At 59.7% G+C, this 15,673-nt stretch overlaps 3 protein-coding genes across 7 annotated transcripts in view; 2 read left to right on the top strand and 1 right to left on the bottom strand.

Annotated features, from left to right (window-relative positions):
• The window catches only part of CACNA1H (calcium voltage-gated channel subunit alpha1 H), a 60,514-nt gene extending 50,503 nt beyond the window's left edge, over positions 1 to 10,011 (top strand). The window contains exons 18-35 of one of the 3 annotated variants that reach the window (XM_053556055.1): positions 47 to 147; positions 400 to 523; positions 604 to 672; positions 760 to 944; positions 1,101 to 1,227; positions 1,372 to 1,497; positions 1,586 to 1,675; positions 1,792 to 1,984; positions 2,300 to 2,317; positions 3,255 to 3,406; positions 4,193 to 4,302; positions 4,450 to 4,583; positions 4,721 to 4,791; positions 6,283 to 6,361; positions 7,067 to 7,188; positions 7,322 to 7,751; positions 8,026 to 8,189; positions 9,016 to 10,011. In XM_053556055.1, the coding sequence (XP_053412030.1) occupies positions 47 to 147; positions 400 to 523; positions 604 to 672; positions 760 to 944; positions 1,101 to 1,227; positions 1,372 to 1,497; positions 1,586 to 1,675; positions 1,792 to 1,984; positions 2,300 to 2,317; positions 3,255 to 3,406; positions 4,193 to 4,302; positions 4,450 to 4,583; positions 4,721 to 4,791; positions 6,283 to 6,361; positions 7,067 to 7,188; positions 7,322 to 7,751; positions 8,026 to 8,189; positions 9,016 to 10,008 (3,288 nt within the window). In that variant the 3' untranslated portion in view covers positions 10,009 to 10,011. Of the gene's footprint in view, positions 1 to 46; positions 148 to 399; positions 524 to 603; positions 673 to 759; positions 945 to 1,100; positions 1,228 to 1,371; positions 1,498 to 1,585; positions 1,676 to 1,791; positions 2,009 to 2,299; positions 2,318 to 3,254; positions 3,407 to 4,192; positions 4,303 to 4,449; positions 4,584 to 4,720; positions 4,792 to 6,282; positions 6,362 to 7,066; positions 7,189 to 7,321; positions 7,752 to 8,025; positions 8,190 to 9,015 lie in introns of all 3 variants that reach the window. The other 2 variants (XM_053556054.1, XM_053556056.1) reach the window with 2 other exon arrangements.
• The window catches only part of LOC128561610 (tryptase beta-2-like), a 219,234-nt gene that overhangs the window by 175,942 nt on the left and 27,619 nt on the right, over positions 1 to 15,673 (top strand). The gene's annotated exons all lie outside the window — the stretch shown is intronic.
• On the bottom strand, positions 10,784 to 14,334 carry TPSG1 (tryptase gamma 1). Of its 3 annotated transcripts, none has more exons than XM_053556062.1 (6): positions 14,287 to 14,334; positions 13,734 to 13,760; positions 12,545 to 12,716; positions 11,694 to 11,959; positions 11,253 to 11,398; positions 10,784 to 11,122 (listed from the first exon to the last, which is right to left on the bottom strand). In XM_053556062.1, the coding sequence occupies exons 1-6, from the start codon at positions 14,330 to 14,332 to the stop codon at positions 10,841 to 10,843; spliced, it is 939 nt and encodes a 312-aa protein (XP_053412037.1). In that variant the 5' UTR covers positions 14,333 to 14,334; the 3' UTR covers positions 10,784 to 10,840. The 3 variants fall into 3 exon arrangements, with proteins under 3 accessions (XP_053412037.1, XP_053412034.1, XP_053412035.1); XM_053556059.1 differs by having other exon boundaries at positions 10,784 to 11,152; XM_053556060.1 differs by lacking the exon at positions 13,734 to 13,760 and having other exon boundaries at positions 10,784 to 11,152.

Consider the following 15,673-nt stretch of genomic DNA (forward strand, 5'->3'; position numbering starts at 1 on the left):
GGCTGAGCCAGGCACACAGGGGCTCTGAGTGTCACACTCTCCCTAGAGCTGCTGCTTCCGCCTACACAAGGTACTTGAGCCCTACAAGCCCCAGTGGTGTCGCAGCCGTGAGTCCTGGGCCCTCTATCTCTTCTCTCCTCAGAACCGGTGAGGAGGGCTGGAGGGAGCTGCACAGAGCCCAATCCCAGCCTGGATGGCTCCCTGCAGTCCCCAACCCTCTGGGTCCCCCTGGGTGGGGCAGACACTTGGTAGTAGACACTGCTTGGAGTGCCCAAGCAGGCACCCCTTCTTCCAGACCATAAGTGGGGGGCAATGGAGGTGCAGAGGAGTATCCAGGCCTGTCTTAGGTCCCTGCCCTGCTGGTCTAGCCTCCTCTGACCTGGGCCGGCCCCCGGGCAGGCTCCGTGTCTCCTGCCAGAGGACGATCGCTCACAAGATGTTTGACCATGTGGTCCTCGTCTTCATCTTCCTCAACTGCATCACCATTGCCCTGGAGAGGCCAGACATCGACCCTGGCAGCACTGTGAGTCTTGGCTGCGGTGGTCCCATAGCTCCCAGGCCCTGGAAGAGGGGTGTGGACAGTCTCACCGTCTGTCCCCACAGGAGCGGACCTTCCTCAGTGTCTCCAACTACGTCTTCACAGGCATCTTCGTGGCCGAGATGATGATGAAGGTACCGTGGCATGCAGGGAGGGCCCAGGATCTGTCTGCCCACCTCAGGGGTCCCCTTTGGCCCAGCAGTCCCCTTGGCCCTCCTCAGGTGGTGGCACTGGGCCTTCTGGCGGGTGAGCAGGCCTACCTGCAGAGCAGCTGGAACGTGCTGGACGGGCTGCTTGTGCTGGTGTCTCTGGTCGACATCGTTGTGGCCATGGCCTCGGCTGGTGGTGCCAAGATCCTGGGTGTGCTGCGTGTGCTGCGGCTTCTACGGACCCTGCGGCCTCTGAGGTGGGGTAGGGGCCACCTCTCCCGTCATGTGTATGGCTGTCACCGCACTGCGCTGCTCTCAGGCCATGCCTACAGTCCGCTTGGGGCTTTGCACTTACCGTGGCCGCTGTCCTTGGAGGCCCTGCAGCACATCCCCTCTCCTCCTCCCATGTCCAGGGTCATCAGCCGGGCTCCAGGCCTCAAGCTGGTGGTCGAGACTCTCATATCGTCACTCAGGCCCATTGGGAACATCGTCCTCATCTGCTGCGCTTTCTTCATCATCTTCGGCATTCTGGGGGTGCAGGTGTGTGGCCCCCCGCTGGCTGCGGTCGGCCCTGCCCCGTCTGGCATACGCTGCAAAGCAGCGAGGCACAGGCACGGCTGGGAGAGATGGGGCTGTGGGGCAGGGCACGGTTCCCAAACCCCAGGGTGACGCCCACCCGATCAGCTCTTCAAGGGCAAGTTCTATTACTGCGAGGGCAGTGACACCAGGAACATCTCCACCAAAGCCGAGTGTTGGGCTGCCCACTACCGCTGGGTGCGGCGCAAGTACAACTTCGACAACCTAGGCCAGGTGGGCGATGGTTGGGGGGGACTGTGGGCAACAGGTGGGAGATAGTGAGCACAGCTCCCACCATTGGTGACCCTATCCTGGCCCACAGGCCTTGATGTCGCTGTTCGTGCTGTCGTCTAAGGACGGCTGGGTAAATATCATGTATGATGGGCTAGACGCCGTGGGCGTGGACCAGCAGGTATGCTGGGGAACAGCGGCAGCCTTGGGGGCCCCACCCAGATCCCACGTGTCCCTGGGGCCCCGTCGCAGGGATCCTCCACGGGCAGGAGCCCACCATGACTGTGTGTGCTGCAGCCCGTGCAGAACCACAACCCCTGGATGCTCCTCTACTTCATCTCCTTCCTGCTCATCGTCAGCTTCTTCGTTCTCAACATGTTCGTGGGCGTGGTGGTGGAGAACTTCCACAAGTGCCGGCAGCACCAGGAAGCTGAGGAGGCACGGCGGCGCGAGGAGAAGAGGCTGCAGCGCCTGGAGAGGAGGCGCAGGAGTAAGGCGCTGCCGGTGGTGGCGGGTCGGTACCTGCGTGCCCACCAGCCCCTCCAGCCGAGGCCCCTGCCCTGCGAACGGCTATGCTCGCTCCCCATCTTGCCTGGGCCTGCATGGGGGCCGGGCGCTGGGGCAGCAGAAGAGGTGGGAGACACAGCCAGGTCCCAACCCCACACCCCATGAGTTCTCCACAGGGAGCCACAAGGCCCCTCAGGCATAGGGACCAGGAGCAGGGAGGGTTGCCCACCACAGCAGGCTGCTGAGCGCCCCCCACCCACCCATCCGCTCTGCTCAGACCATCTCCTTGTCTTTCCAGGCACCTTCCCCAACCCAGGTACCACCACACCCTGCATGCCTCAGCCCCGCTTCTCAGCAGGCCTCGCATGGGAAAGGGTGGCACAAGCCCCATGGGGTGGGCAGGGTTGGTTGCAGGTGGGGGTGCTGCCCGTGCACGTGTGTGTCCGCTTCCCTGCTGTGTTCCAGGATGCCAGAGTGACGGGGCCACCCACTCTCTGCCCTGGTCTTCCGGGCCAAGTTGAGCGCTATAGTGACTGCATGACCATGGAGCATGGGGTCGGGTGGGGCCTTTCCTATCAGCATCCTCCCTCCCAGATGGGTCCTGGGTGCAGGCAACTCAGCCTTTACCCTCAGAAGCCTTTCTGTGGGCTGGGGGTGCCACTGGGATGGTTAGTGCCATGAGCACGTGGAAGGGGCACCCCAGGTCTGTCTCATTGTCACGGTGTTGGCCTCAGAGCAGCCAGGATCCCACAGACCTCGGCACAGGCATACCATGGCCCCTTGGGAGGCAAGGAGAGGACCCTAGGGGTTCATGCTCTGGTCTATGCCTCAGTGGGGCTTGTGGGGCCCAGACCTAGACATGGGTGGAGAGCAGGCAATCTACTTGGGTCTTCCTTCTAGATGTCCTGACCCTGAGGTCAGCACAGAGATGGGCCCTGGGCTGGGAGCCCCAGGAGGCAGGTTCTGTGCAGAGGCCCAGGTGGGACACGGGGTGGCCAGCTCAGCTTTGCACCCCTCCTGGGGCTCCCTGGTTGGTACAGACCCAACATTGTGGAGGAGGTTGGTGTGACTTGCATCAAGGCCGTTCCCGCCCACCTGGACCTTTCAGTTAGCTGCCTTTCACTTTAGAAAAGGCCCCTCCCAGAGAAAACCCTCCCCAGTCTAAAGCTAAGGCCAGGCGATCACCATCTTTAGGTCTGAGCCAGGTGGGGGTCCCAGGTGCTTCAGGGTGCTCATGGCTACCCTCCCCACAGAGGCCCAGCGCCGGCCCTACTACGCCGACTACTCACCCACACGCCGCTCCATTCACACACTATGCACGAGCCACTACCTAGACCTCTTCATCACCTTCATCATCTGCGTCAATGTCATCACCATGTCCATGGAGCACTACAACCAGCCCAAGGTGGGTGCCTGCCCTGGCCATGCCAGCATAGGGGCTCCCCTAGGGACTGCGGCAGGGAGTGCCCTCTGGGGCCAACATGGATGCCCATGGCCTCTTGTCCTGGAGCACCCTCCCTAGCCTGGTGTGAATGTCTGGACTGGTGGGAGACAAAGGCTTAAGGTGGCAAATTCTAACTTTGCTCCAATTCCACTGGCGTCACCATCATTATATTAAAAAAGGAACCGCTTCCTGTCATCTCCAGAAAGGATAAGGTCTCTGAACGACAGCCTTTTAGTGTGAATAGGCTCAGTTTTAGAAAATACTGTCGTATGTGAAGCTGAGGTTGGCTGGTCTAGCTGGGCTGACCATCCTGACTGGTCTAGCCAGACTGTATACAGGGTCAGGAACCTGGACTCAGGGAGTACAGTCTCAGAGGGCTGCAAGAGTTCCTGGCCTAGCACTGAGTGCTCTGTAGCTGCACTTTGTGGGTCTGGAGGATGGGGTGGGCCAGAGCAGCCAGTGTCAGGATCAGGGTGAGGACTGGCGGTAGTGGTCTTTAGCTGGGCAGATGGGTACCAGAGAGAACCTTCCCATAGTTCAGTCAGTGGGACACATGTAGCACCACCTGAACGCCATGATGGGGCTGGTTGCAGGAGCTGCAGAGCTGACCTGTTCTGCTGGGCTACGGGGCACAGGTACCACAGATGGGTGTGTGGCATGTAGGAGGGAGCTGACAGGTGGTACACAGGGCAGGCCTGGGAGTGGGGGCAGTCCCAGGCCTCTTAGCCAGCTGACCTTTGTCCCCAGTCACTGGACGAGGCCCTCAAGTACTGTAACTACGTTTTCACCATCGTCTTTGTCTTCGAGGCGGCTCTGAAGCTAGTGGCATTTGGGTTCCGCCGGTTCTTCAAGGACAGGTGTGTGGGGTGGAGCCTTCGGGGCTCCTTGGGGGACGTGAAAGCAGCAGCCACCATCCCTGGGGGGTCTATAGAGGCAATGATGTGAGAAGAGGTGGGGGCACCCCAGGGCTCCTGGACACGAAGCCTGCCCCATCGGCTGCGCAGGTGGAACCAGCTGGACCTGGCCATAGTCCTGCTGTCCATTGTGGGCATCGCGCTGGAGGAGATTGAGACCAGCGCTGCGCTGCCCGTCAACCCCACCATCATCCGCATCATGCGTGTGCTTCGCATCGCCCGCGGTAGGGACCCCATGCACCCGCTTGGGGGTTCAGCGGCCCAATCTGTCTGTAGGGTGGGGGTCTCTGGTACTGAGGCGGGAAGTGGAATGGGTGCCTGGGGTCTGGCCCTCCCCCCTGACTCTCGGCTCCCGGCCTAGTGCTAAAGCTGCTCAAGATGGCCACGGGCATGCGGGCCCTGCTGGACACCGTGGTGCAAGCCCTGCCCCAGGTAGGCCCCGCCCTGCCTCATGGGCAGGCATCACAGGTGTCCCCAAATGACAGCTACAGGGGGGCTTGCGTCATTCAGGCACATGCATGGTCTGGCCACACAGTCAACATAACAACCACATTGTTCTCCTGCTGTGTGCCAGGAATGGCTTGGTGGAGCTGGAAGAAGTGGATGCGGGCCCCATGCTTTCTGAGCCCCAGTCCTCTAGGAGAGACCAATGACCTATTCCTACCTCCCTTAGCTTGCTCAGGATACGGCCGTGGGAAGCTAGGCAGGTTGGGCAGAGGGCAGCAGGGTGACCGCAGTGGGCATGTCTGTGGGCAGACGACCACACCCAGAGGCAGGTGCTGACCATAGGCCACCGTCGTCCTCAGAGGCCCCTCAGGCCCAGCCCTGCCCTTCCCACCACTGGCGCTCAGCAGACTCAGCGGTGTTGCTCCTTGGCAGCATCCAGTGCCCCCAGTGCCTGCTTACCACATGTCACGCACCCAGCATTTTCCTCACCTCCCCGTGTGTGGGCCAGTCCCATCCACCACACTTCCCTCCCAGTGGCCTTCCCAGCTCATCCAAGAAGCCTTTCGAAGTGCTCCCACATCCACCACCTGGTGCTCAGCTGCCCAGGCGGAGACAATAGGGAGGTAGGCTTGGCTGCACCCAGCTCCATGCCTTAGAGGGCAGGGAGCAGCCCAGGTCAGGGTGGGTCCCAGGGGTGTGGGACGCCCTCTGGGCAGGGTGTGCACATATTGGGCTGGGTTGTCCCATGTGTGGTAGTACCTCAGTTGGCCTAAGCCCAGCACCCTGCATGGTAACCATTAGGGTTAGATGGAGGCTGAAGGTGACCCCAGCCAGGGAGGCCTTCCCTGCCATGGGGAGGAGAACCTGCTGGACAGGGAGAGCTCAGGGAGCCTGGGATGAGCAGGTGAACAGTGGGCATGAGAAGGAGCAGGGATGGGGGAGGTGCTGTCACCCTGGTGGGGACATGGAGCTTCAGGGGCCGCTGGCGGTTCCAAAGCCAGGAAGGATGTATAGGCTTAAGAGCAGGTGTCCAGGGCCGGGTGCGATGGCTCACGCCTATAATCCTAGCACTCTGGGAAGTTGAGGCAGGTGTATTGCCTGAGCTCACAGGTTGGAGACCAATCTGAGCCAGAACGAGACCGTCTCTAAAAATGGCCGGGCATTGTGGCGGGTGCCTATAGTCCCAGCTACTTGGGAGACTGAGGCAAAAGATTGGCTTAAGCCCAGGAGTTAGAGGTTGCTGTGAGCTATGACACCACAGCACTCTACCAAGGGTGACAAAGTGAAACTCTGTCTCAATAAAAAATAACTGGTTTCCAAGATCATCTCTGGGAACTTGCTCTCACCTCTGGTCTGGGAGTTCAGGGATAGGGTGGCCAGGTGGGGCCTGGCGGCCTCCAATGGCCAACATGCTGCATGCCTGGAGGGGCTGAAGCCACCACCCTCCTGACCTCCTTCTGCTTCTCTCTCGTGTAGGTAGGGAACCTTGGCCTTCTTTTCATGCTCCTGTTTTTTATCTATGCTGCCCTGGGAGTGGAGCTGTTTGGGAGGCTTGGTGAGTGTGGCCACCCTCCTTCAGGCAGATGCATGTCCACCCACTTGTACACAGCCACATGTCCACAGACCATGCAGGGTTCTGGGGGCCATGAGCCTCCTGGCATGTCCTCATCTATCCCCCTCTGCCCCCTCAGTAAGTGCCACATGAGCCCTGGTGCACATTGACAGCTTGTACACAGCAGCTGCTCTCCCTGTTGTGATATACGGGTGCGGATATACACAGACACACAGGAGACATGCTCTTGCTCTTCTGAGCCCCGTGTGGCTTCCAGGGGAGAGGTACTGGTTGTATGTCCCTTTTGATTGTTCTCTGCCCAGTTCTGAGACTGCTGGCCTATATTCTGGGACAGGTCAGGGTCCTTCACAGGCAGCCCAGGCCCTACTGGGGTCTTGTGGGGCCCCTGCAGTGTCTTATGGGGCTTCTGTAAGTCTAGTTTGGCAGGTTGAAGCAGCTGTCCTAGCCCAGTGTGTGTCCACTGGTAGGGCTCAGTACCCACCTGCACCCCAGACTCCCAGATGTGAGCTCCTATAGCCACCATACAAGCAGTCGGAGACAATAGGCCTTCCAGCTCCTTCCCAGGGCCCCTGTGGCCTGTCCTGGTCACCCTTGGCCAAGGGGCCCACTCCTGTGTCCCTGGGTAGTCGTTGAGGCTGGGTGTGTGCAGTGACCCCTCAGGCAGCTGACCAGGAGGTACCCCTGCAGAGTGCAGTGAGGACAACCCTTGTGAGGGCCTGAGCAGGCACGCCACCTTCTCCAACTTCGGCATGGCCTTCCTCACGCTGTTCCGGGTGTCCACAGGGGACAACTGGAATGGGATCATGAAGGTACCGCCAAGGCTGCTGGTGGGGGCAGGGCTCGCAAGCTCTCTCAGGCTGAGCTGGCGTGTCCTAAGGGGAGGATCCAGGGCTCCCTGTGCTAGGGGCGGCGACACCCACCCTACAGCCTCCTGCCCCCCAGGATACGCTGCGTGAGTGCACCCGTGAGGACAGGCACTGCCTCAGCTACCTGCCGGCCCTGTCGCCTGTCTACTTTGTGACCTTCGTGCTGGTAGCCCAGTTCGTGCTGGTCAACGTAGTGGTGGCCGTGCTCATGAAGCACCTGGAGGAAAGCAACAAGGAGGCACGTGAGGACGCGGAGATGGATGCCGAGATTGAGCTGGAGATGGCACAGGGGCCCCCGGCCAGGGCTGAGGCAGAGAGGCCTCCCTCACCCCGGGAAAGCCCAGACACCCCAAGCCTCCTTGTTGTACGCAAGGTGTCTGTGTCCAGGATGCTCTCGCTGCCCAATGACAGTTACATGTTTCGGCCTGTGGCGCCCGCCTCAGCCCGTCACCCTCACCCACTGCAGGAGGTGGAGATGGAGACCTACGTGAGCAGCAGCCCCTCAGGTACAACTCCTGGTGGGGCTGGCAGGAAGACTTGGGGTAAGAGGGAGGGGGACCGGGTGGGATAGGGGGATGGAGAACAGGTGTGGTAGGGGATGGGACCATGTGGGAGGGAGGATGGGGGGCAGGTGGGAAGGAGATGGGGATAGCAGTTGACAGGGAGGATGGAGACCACATGTGAGGGGACATAGGTGAGGGCAGGTAGGAGGGAGAGAGTACCGGGCCTAGTGGGTGGAAGATGAAGGAAGCCACAGGCTCAGACATCTCCCTCTCCCAGGCACAACCACTGCTGCTCACTCGCCACCCCGGGAGCCCCATGCCTCTCTCCAGGTCCGCTCAGCCATGCCCTCCCCAGCCAAAGGCAGCAGTGATGTTCTCCACAGCCTCTCCCCTCGGGGCAGGCCCTGCTCCCCCAGCCTCAGCCTGCTACTCTGCAGACAGGTAGGACCCACCTTCACCAAGGTAGGAGCGGGGGCTTAGGATTCTTCTTCTTTTTTTTTTTTTTTGAGAGGCAGTCTCAAACTGTCACCATGGGTAGAGTGTCATGGTGTCATAGTTCACAGCAAACTCCAACTCAGGCTCAAGCAATCCTCTTGCCTCAGTTTTTCTACTTTAAGTAGAGACAGGGTCTCACTTTTGCTCAGGCTGGTCTTGAACTCGTGAGCTCAAGCAGTCCACCTGTCTTGGTCTGCCAAAGTGCTAGGATTACAGGCATGAGCCACTGCACCCAGCCAGCATTCTTCTTTCTGATGAAAAGATGAGCAGGAGCACAACCCAGGGAGGGAGCTGGGCAGGGAGGTGTACCAGAGTTTTCTCTCTGTCTCTTGGTGGGTCTAGGGCATTGATCCTCAAGAAGACCACCTGGTCACAGCACCCCAAGTCCCTTCTTGGGCCAGCAGACCCCCACAGCAGCCAGAATGCCAATTCCAGTGGTCCTAGCAAGGGCTCAGACTACCCAGCCTTGCCCACCTGTGGTCTCTGTCTCCTTTTCCCACCCTAGCTGCTGCCCAGGGCGAGAGCTGAACCCTGGGGGGCTGGGCAGGGTCATCAGGGATAGGGAGTTGTCCTCAGCCCCAGCTCTGGGACCTGCAGGCCTTCTAAGACCCCTCTCCAACGTTGCCTGCAGAATGCAGACTTGATATCCACGCCAGCCTCATCCCTCCCTGGGCTCCCAGCCCACGCTGTACTCAGGACTAGGTGGGAAGGGCTCTGGCCTCTGAGTGGGCTCCCTGGGGCCCCTCCTCACCTTGACCCCACACCCTTGCAGGAAGCTGTGCACACTGAGTCCCTAGAGGGGCACAGTGATGGCCCTGGGGACAGCATCCTAGTCTCTGGGGAACCTGAGAAGACTCCGGAGAGGCAAGTGTCCCTGGGTGACTCCCCAGAGCCCACCAGCATCCCCACCCGAAAGCACACTTTCGGGCAGCACTGCATCTCCAGCCAGCCCCCAGCACCAGGCAGAGATGAGGCAGAGGCTGCAGACCCAGCAGACGAGGAGGTCAGCCACATAACCAGCACAGCTCATGTCTGGCAGCCTCCGGCCGAGCCCCATGGTCTGGCCAAAGCAGGCGACGACCAGGCTTTGTGCAGCCTCTACAGCATCGACACCCAGGGCTTCCTGGATGAGCCAGGCCAAGCAGACGAGCAGAGGTGGCCCTTGGCAGAGCTGGGCAGTGGGGATCACAGCCCAGAGCCAGGGGAGGTGAAGGCCCAGGTCCTGGAGGCTGAGCTGACCCTGGGTGCGCGCAGGAAGAAGAAGATGAGCCCCCCTTGCATCTCCGTGGATCCCCCTGCGGAGGATGAGAGCTCTACCCGGCCCCCCACTGTACCCGGTAGCACCACCCTGCGGCGACGAACCCCCTCTTGTGAGGCTACCCCCCACAGGGAGTCCCTGGAGCCTGCAGAAGGCCTGGGTGCAGGAGGGGACCCTGCAGCCAGGGGTGAGCGGTGGGGCCAGGTCCCTTGCCGGGCAGAGCATCTAACTGTCCCTAGCTTTGCCTTCAGGCCTCTGGACCTGGGGGGCTCTGGGGGAGACCCTTTCTTGGACAGTGGCCACAGCATGGCCCTAGAACCCAAAGCTTCCCCCTCAGGGACCACAGCACCTCTGGAACCCCAAGGAACAGAGCCTCCCATATCCTCTGGTGACCCCCCAGAGAAGAGGCGAGGACTGTACCTCACCATCCCCCAGGCCTCTCTGAAGAAGCCAGGGTCCCCCCCAGCCATGCCTGCCCCTGAGGATGGTACAGATGAGCCAGTGTAGGTCAGGACTTCATACCACGTGGGGTTTTGGCACAGGGGTCTGGGGTGCCCAGTGGGGTGATGGCCCTGGACTGGGCTGTGTGTGGACCGCAGCTCAGGTCCTGGCATGGGCAGAGGCACACAGGGAGGACGACAGCCCAGGGAGAGACCAGGAGTTGCTCTGAGCTCTGCAAGCCTCCATCTCATCAATTCAGGTTTGGGTTTTTTGAGTTTTGCTCCAAGGCAGTGACAGCAGCTGAGTCCACAGTCCTTCAGTGAGAGGCTGCAGTGGTGAACAAGGGCCAGAAACCCACCACAAGGAGGAAGGCTTCAGCTACTGCCCTCACAGTCCACGTATTTTTATAGGGAACACATACTGGGGGTCCCAGTCACCATTGCTGGCAGAGGGCGTGGTCGCTGAGGCCACCACAGCCAGTATCACCTTCACTCACAGTCTAAGTCCTGTCTGTCTCTCACACTCTCCTCACTCTGCCCTTCCATGCTGCTCCCCCCATGCTGTTCCTCTTAAATATTCCCAGAAACATGCTCATGATTCTGGGCAGCGGCCACATCACTAGGAAGCCATCACCTGTGCAATAAGACACCCTGGCTTCCATGTTAGTGGGGCCTCCTTCTGTCCGTCCATCCATCATCCATTTGTCTGTGGGCTTTGGGCCACAGGATTTCAGTTGGCACCCTTTGTTCTGTTTGATAAATTCAGGTTGAACGTTGCAATAATCTGATGCAGAAAACTCAGCTTCTCAAGTCAAGGGAAGGGGAGGGAGGGAGTAAAGCAGAATAAACAGTAACTTATTTAAGAAATGTGCTTGGATTGCTGTTGTTAGGGTCAAGGGTCAGGGGTCACAGGGAGGGCTGGCCCAGGCTGGGCACAGTGAGCACTTGACTGCCAGGGTGCAAGAGAGAAGCAGGAGGAAGAGTCCAGGGAGGAAGAAGCTAGCCAGGAGGAGTAGCTCAGAGCTGCTGGGGTATGCAGACCCAGAGTCCTCCGAGGCCAGGATGTGGTGGTGGATCCAGTTCACATAGGCAGAGACACGAGTATAGACCCCCGGACGGTCAGGGCGGCCACAGCCCTCACCCCAGCTCACGACACCAGCCTGCAGCCAGGACCCGTTCACCTGACAGACCAGGGGCCCCCCTGAGTCATCCTGAGAGAGAGAGAAGGAAGGGCCAGGATACTAGGGGTTGGTGGGGCCCCTCCCTAGGCTCTGAGCTTCCCCTCTGGCACCAGGGCCCAGCCTGGATCACCTGGCAGGCATCCCCAGGGCCTTGAGCACACAGCATGTCAGGCTGGACGGCGCTGCCCTCGGGGCTGGAGTAGTCCTGGCTGCAGGTGTCTGTGTCCACCACGGAGACTGCCACCTCCTGTAGGCTGTATGGGGACGGCAGGGGCTCTGTGGGGGTGGGGACAGTCTTCAGGGACATACCCAACACTGACAGAGTTGGGGGACCTGTGGGATCTGCCCAGCTCCCCAGAACCAGATCTGCCCATGAACCTCACACCATGGTGGTTCTTTGTGGTGCACTGGTGTGGGTCTGCATGGATAGACTTTGGAATGGGACAGCTGATAAGGACATCCCTGGCCAGCTGTCAAGGCTTCCAGGAGAAACTGGCATGAGCAGGTCCCTCAATCCCAGCTCTTCGTGCCCATAGCCCCACAGGCCAGAGTGGTAGGAGGGGCATCTCACCTCCCTCCCTTATGTAGCCCCAGCCGGTCACCCAACACCGCATCCCAGGGTAGAAGTCAGCTGAGGCTTCTGGCAGGCACACGGGCAGCACCTGGCTGGAGAAGGCCACGGGAGTGCTCAGCTGAACCAGGGCAATGTCCCCACTGGTCCCTGGTGGCCCTGGAGGACTGGAGTACAGGATGATCTGCCGCACGGTGGAGAAATGGGAGGACAGGGTGACATTAAGCTCTCCCAAGTGCACCTGGTAGTCAGATGAGTTCAAGGACCTGGCAGGGAAGAGTGGGAGGGTGTGGGGGCGTCACCACCATGAGAGTGGCCGGCTACAGAGGTGAGAGGCCAGCGTGGAGCCCCCCAGACCCCAGCCCAGCCAGGACCTGAGACCAACCCTTCCCTGCTTGGCTGAAGGTTCAGAAGCAGCTGCTCTGGGCAGTGGAGCCAAAGCCTGGGCACAGGCCTACCCTCTCGAGCCAAGGACTGAGGGCCTGGCCAGCAGAAAGATTTCAGGCTTTAGCTCCCTATAAAGGAGTAACAGTAAAGGAGTAATAAAGTGGGGTGGGGAGGGATCTACCCACCCACAGAGGTGCGCAGACAGCAGCCACCTCGGTGGGTGGTTCCAGAAACTCCCAAGGCCAACACCAGCCAGTTTGGTGTGACCAGGGATGCTTTCTGAACCCTATGGCTGCACACTGCTACCTCAGGTTGCAGGGAGGACGTTCATGATTACTACAGCTAGTAGTTCCTTTCTACTGAAGGGAAAACTGAGGACCAGAGAGTTACAGCTTGAGAGTGAGTTAAAGGCTAAGCAGAGGTCTCCATATTACCACCTGCCCCTACACAGCCTGGACACTCACCCAGAGAAGCAGTGGGCAGCCGTGAGCACCCACTGGGGGCTGAGCAGGGATCCTCCGCACACGTGCACCCTCTGCAGACGGAGGCTGGCCTGCCATGGCCATGCTCCAGCTGGGGCAGCATGGCCCCCCACTATTCGTCCTCCTGTATCTGAAACCTGGGGCCGGCCACACCCTAAGCCAAAGGAGAAGGGGTCATTGGTGGGTGATCCCAAGAGGCTGGCTCCCCAGCCCTCTGACCTTTCTGAAGCCTTTCCTGATCCCCTCCACAACTTCTTGCATATTTTCTTCTTACATCTTCAGCTCCCCCGTCCGCTGGATGTCCCCCCCATCCCCAAGAGAAACAAGACCCAGCAGCCATGAGTGCAACTGGTACCCAGGGCTTGGTTTCCAAGCACCATGCTCCAAAAAGTCACAACCAGGGCTCCTCCGAGAGACGCCTGACGGGGCTCCAGGGGGGCCCTGGGCAGCTCACTATGCCAGAAAAGGGCAGATACTGGGGCTCAAAATGACAGGCCCCCAAACAGATGCCAGAGCAGTGGGCGGAGCTGCTGCTGAGCGGCCATGGGGTATCCTCCCAGGGTGATGGGCATGTTTGAACTAGAGCTAGTGGTCCCATACCACCACAACTGCTAAATGCCACTCCACCCGAATGCCTTGCAATGGATCATTTTATGTAAGTTTCACTTTAATAAATTAAAAATCAAGACACAGATGCCAGCTTTGAAGAACTCATATCTGTCCAATCTGGGGCAATTCAAGCCTCAGAATAATGAAGGTGATAGAGTATAACCCTACAACTAAGTAAATGCATTACAGACAGACACAAATAGAACTAGATAATTTGGGGAGTAGTTTACCACCACAGGAGAGCAGAGCTAATACCAGTGCAGGGCAATGTGGACCCAGAGGCCATGACAGGGATGGATTGAGGTGAGTGTCCTCAGCAGGTGGTAAGGCCACAGGGGACTTTGAGGGCAGTGGGTGTTTGCACAGCTGTGGAGTTTCTCCCACAAGACACACCTTAACTGCAGAGGGGGAGCAGCACCTCTGGCCACGCCCCTCCACCACAAGGTCTGAGTGGGAACCACCACAGTAATGTACGTGGCCTCCCTGGGCTCCCAAATGTGACCCCTTAGAAGGACACAGTGTCACCTCTGGGGGCCTCCCCACATGCCTGTTGGAGACGTACCTGGCTGCAGAAGTGCACCAGAAACACCTGCAGGATGGAGAAGAGGCACAACCAGGATTGGGAGGGAGCTACCTAGGGAAGGCGTCCACAAGCCCTCAGGGTGACCTTCCATGGGTCCCTGCCCTAAGCAGGTGGAGTCCAGCCTAGAGGCAGGGTGGGACCTGCCACCAGCCATAAACAGCAGCTGTGGAGGCGCTGAGCCTTCTCACCCCTTACTTGGGAGTCCAAGGGCTGCTGGCACCTGCACCTCCACCGAAGTCTCTGTTCCCAGGCACTGATGGGGGCCACTGGCGCCTTTGTGCGGACTGTGCAGAGAGAGCTCAGGGCCCTACTGCATGAAGCTTCAGCACATTTCCCTCTATCCACCCTCCCAGCTTCACCCCAGTTGCTGCCAGCTCCCCTGGGCCCAAGTTCCAGGCCCTCCCCACTACAGGGCTGATGGGACACACCAGAAATGCCCGAATCCCAGCTCCAGAAGGAGGCCCAGCTCCCTAGAGCACCCCCCCAGCAGCACACCCTCCTCCCCCTGCAGCACCCCCAGCTGGTCACCTACCAAGCACAGCCAAGAGCGGCAGGAGGCCACAGGGCTCCAGGGCCATGGTGTCTGCACAGACAGGAAGGAAGAGGAGGGTTCACACTGAACCTTAGACCTCTGGGCATGGGGAGGGGTGGGAATGGCTGCACACCTGCTGTTGGGGCCAAAGAGACAGGGCCAAGTCACCACGGCAGACCCCGCCTATTCACCCTGCACACTCAGAGAAAGATCAGTCACCTCTGTTTGTCCTCATTTTGGCACTACAGCCCAGGCATTCATGGGGCTCCCACTCAGACCACAGCAAGAATAGGGAAGAATACCAGTGTCCTCACTGCAAACCCAGCATTTTCTCCACCCAAGGGGCAACCATGATCTCCTTCCTCCTCCAGGAAGCCCTCCCTGGTTCCCATGGGGCACACTGGCCCATCTCCTCCAACCTCTCAGAGCCCAGTCTTCAGGCCCAAGGCCCAGATAACCCTGTGAAGAAAGCTCAGACCGCCATGACAACCTGCACTCCATGATGGCCTTGTCCCCACATTCATCGGCATGTCCCAAGGTCTCCACCATAGATCATATGGGCACTATCACCCAGCCACCCTACAGAGCAGGCCCTTCCTAACCATCCTCTGTCCAGGACCTGATGACCGAGCTGATCAGAGACCCTGGACAGTAATGGGACTCTCCTGCCCTCTCTAGCTGCAAGTCACAGGCCAGGGTTAGCCCCACTGAGACTCTCTAGGTCAGAGGTCTCCTCTGAGATGTGGGGAAACTGAGGCACAAAGGGGTTGCTTGATCACCCACCAGGATGTGGCCTCACAGGGCCCACACTTAGACTCTGACCCCTGCATCTGACTAGTCAGTAGCCCAGGCTCACAGCTACAGTTAAATGTTTGACCTGGTGACAGTAAGGACAGCATCAGCCCACCCTCTGTGCACCAGGCACGCTCTGTGAAGGTGAGCTCTCTTCCTGGCGATGGCCACACACTTGGGTGCGTGGACCGGGGGAGCCCTGCATAAGGGGAGCAGGAGTCCCCAGTCCAGGTCATCCCTCTGAGGGCCCAGGAGCTTGATGTCACTCCCTCCTGCTGGGGGGGCCCTCAGCACACACAGGTGCTCAGCCTCTGCCATGGTCAAAACCTCCACGGAAACCACCACCCACAGGAGATGGAGAAAGCAAAGGGTCAGACAGTGTCAACACTGCCAAGGATGAGGAGTGGCGGTCACTCACCACTGCTGGGACACAGTCCCTGGGGAGGAAAGTCTGGCTTTGCCCAAAAAATGCAGGATGTGCAGACCCTGGCCCCAATTGCCCCCTCGAGGGCACAGTCTGCAGCCCATAGGCAGCTGGTGGGCATATGGGAATGGCCACAGGTATCCTAGTCATAAGAGCCCCAAATGGGGACAG

Source organism: Nycticebus coucang, chromosome 12, assembly GCF_027406575.1.
Source record: "Nycticebus coucang isolate mNycCou1 chromosome 12, mNycCou1.pri, whole genome shotgun sequence".
NCBI lineage: Eukaryota > Metazoa > Chordata > Mammalia > Primates > Lorisidae > Nycticebus > Nycticebus coucang.

Coding starts and splice junctions, on each gene's coding strand:
- TPSG1 (XM_053556059.1), bottom strand. CDS start 14,332: ATGGCCCTGGAGCCCTGTGGCCTCCTGCCGCTCTTGGCTGTGCTTG. Junction 12,717..13,733: donor TGGTGCACTTCTGCAGCCAG/GTACGTCTCCAA, acceptor CCTTTGGCTTAG/GGTGTGGCCGGCCCCAGGTT. Junction 11,960..12,544: donor GCTGCCCACTGCTTCTCTGG/GTGAGTGTCCAG, acceptor CTTCCCTGCCAG/GTCCTTGAACTCATCTGACT.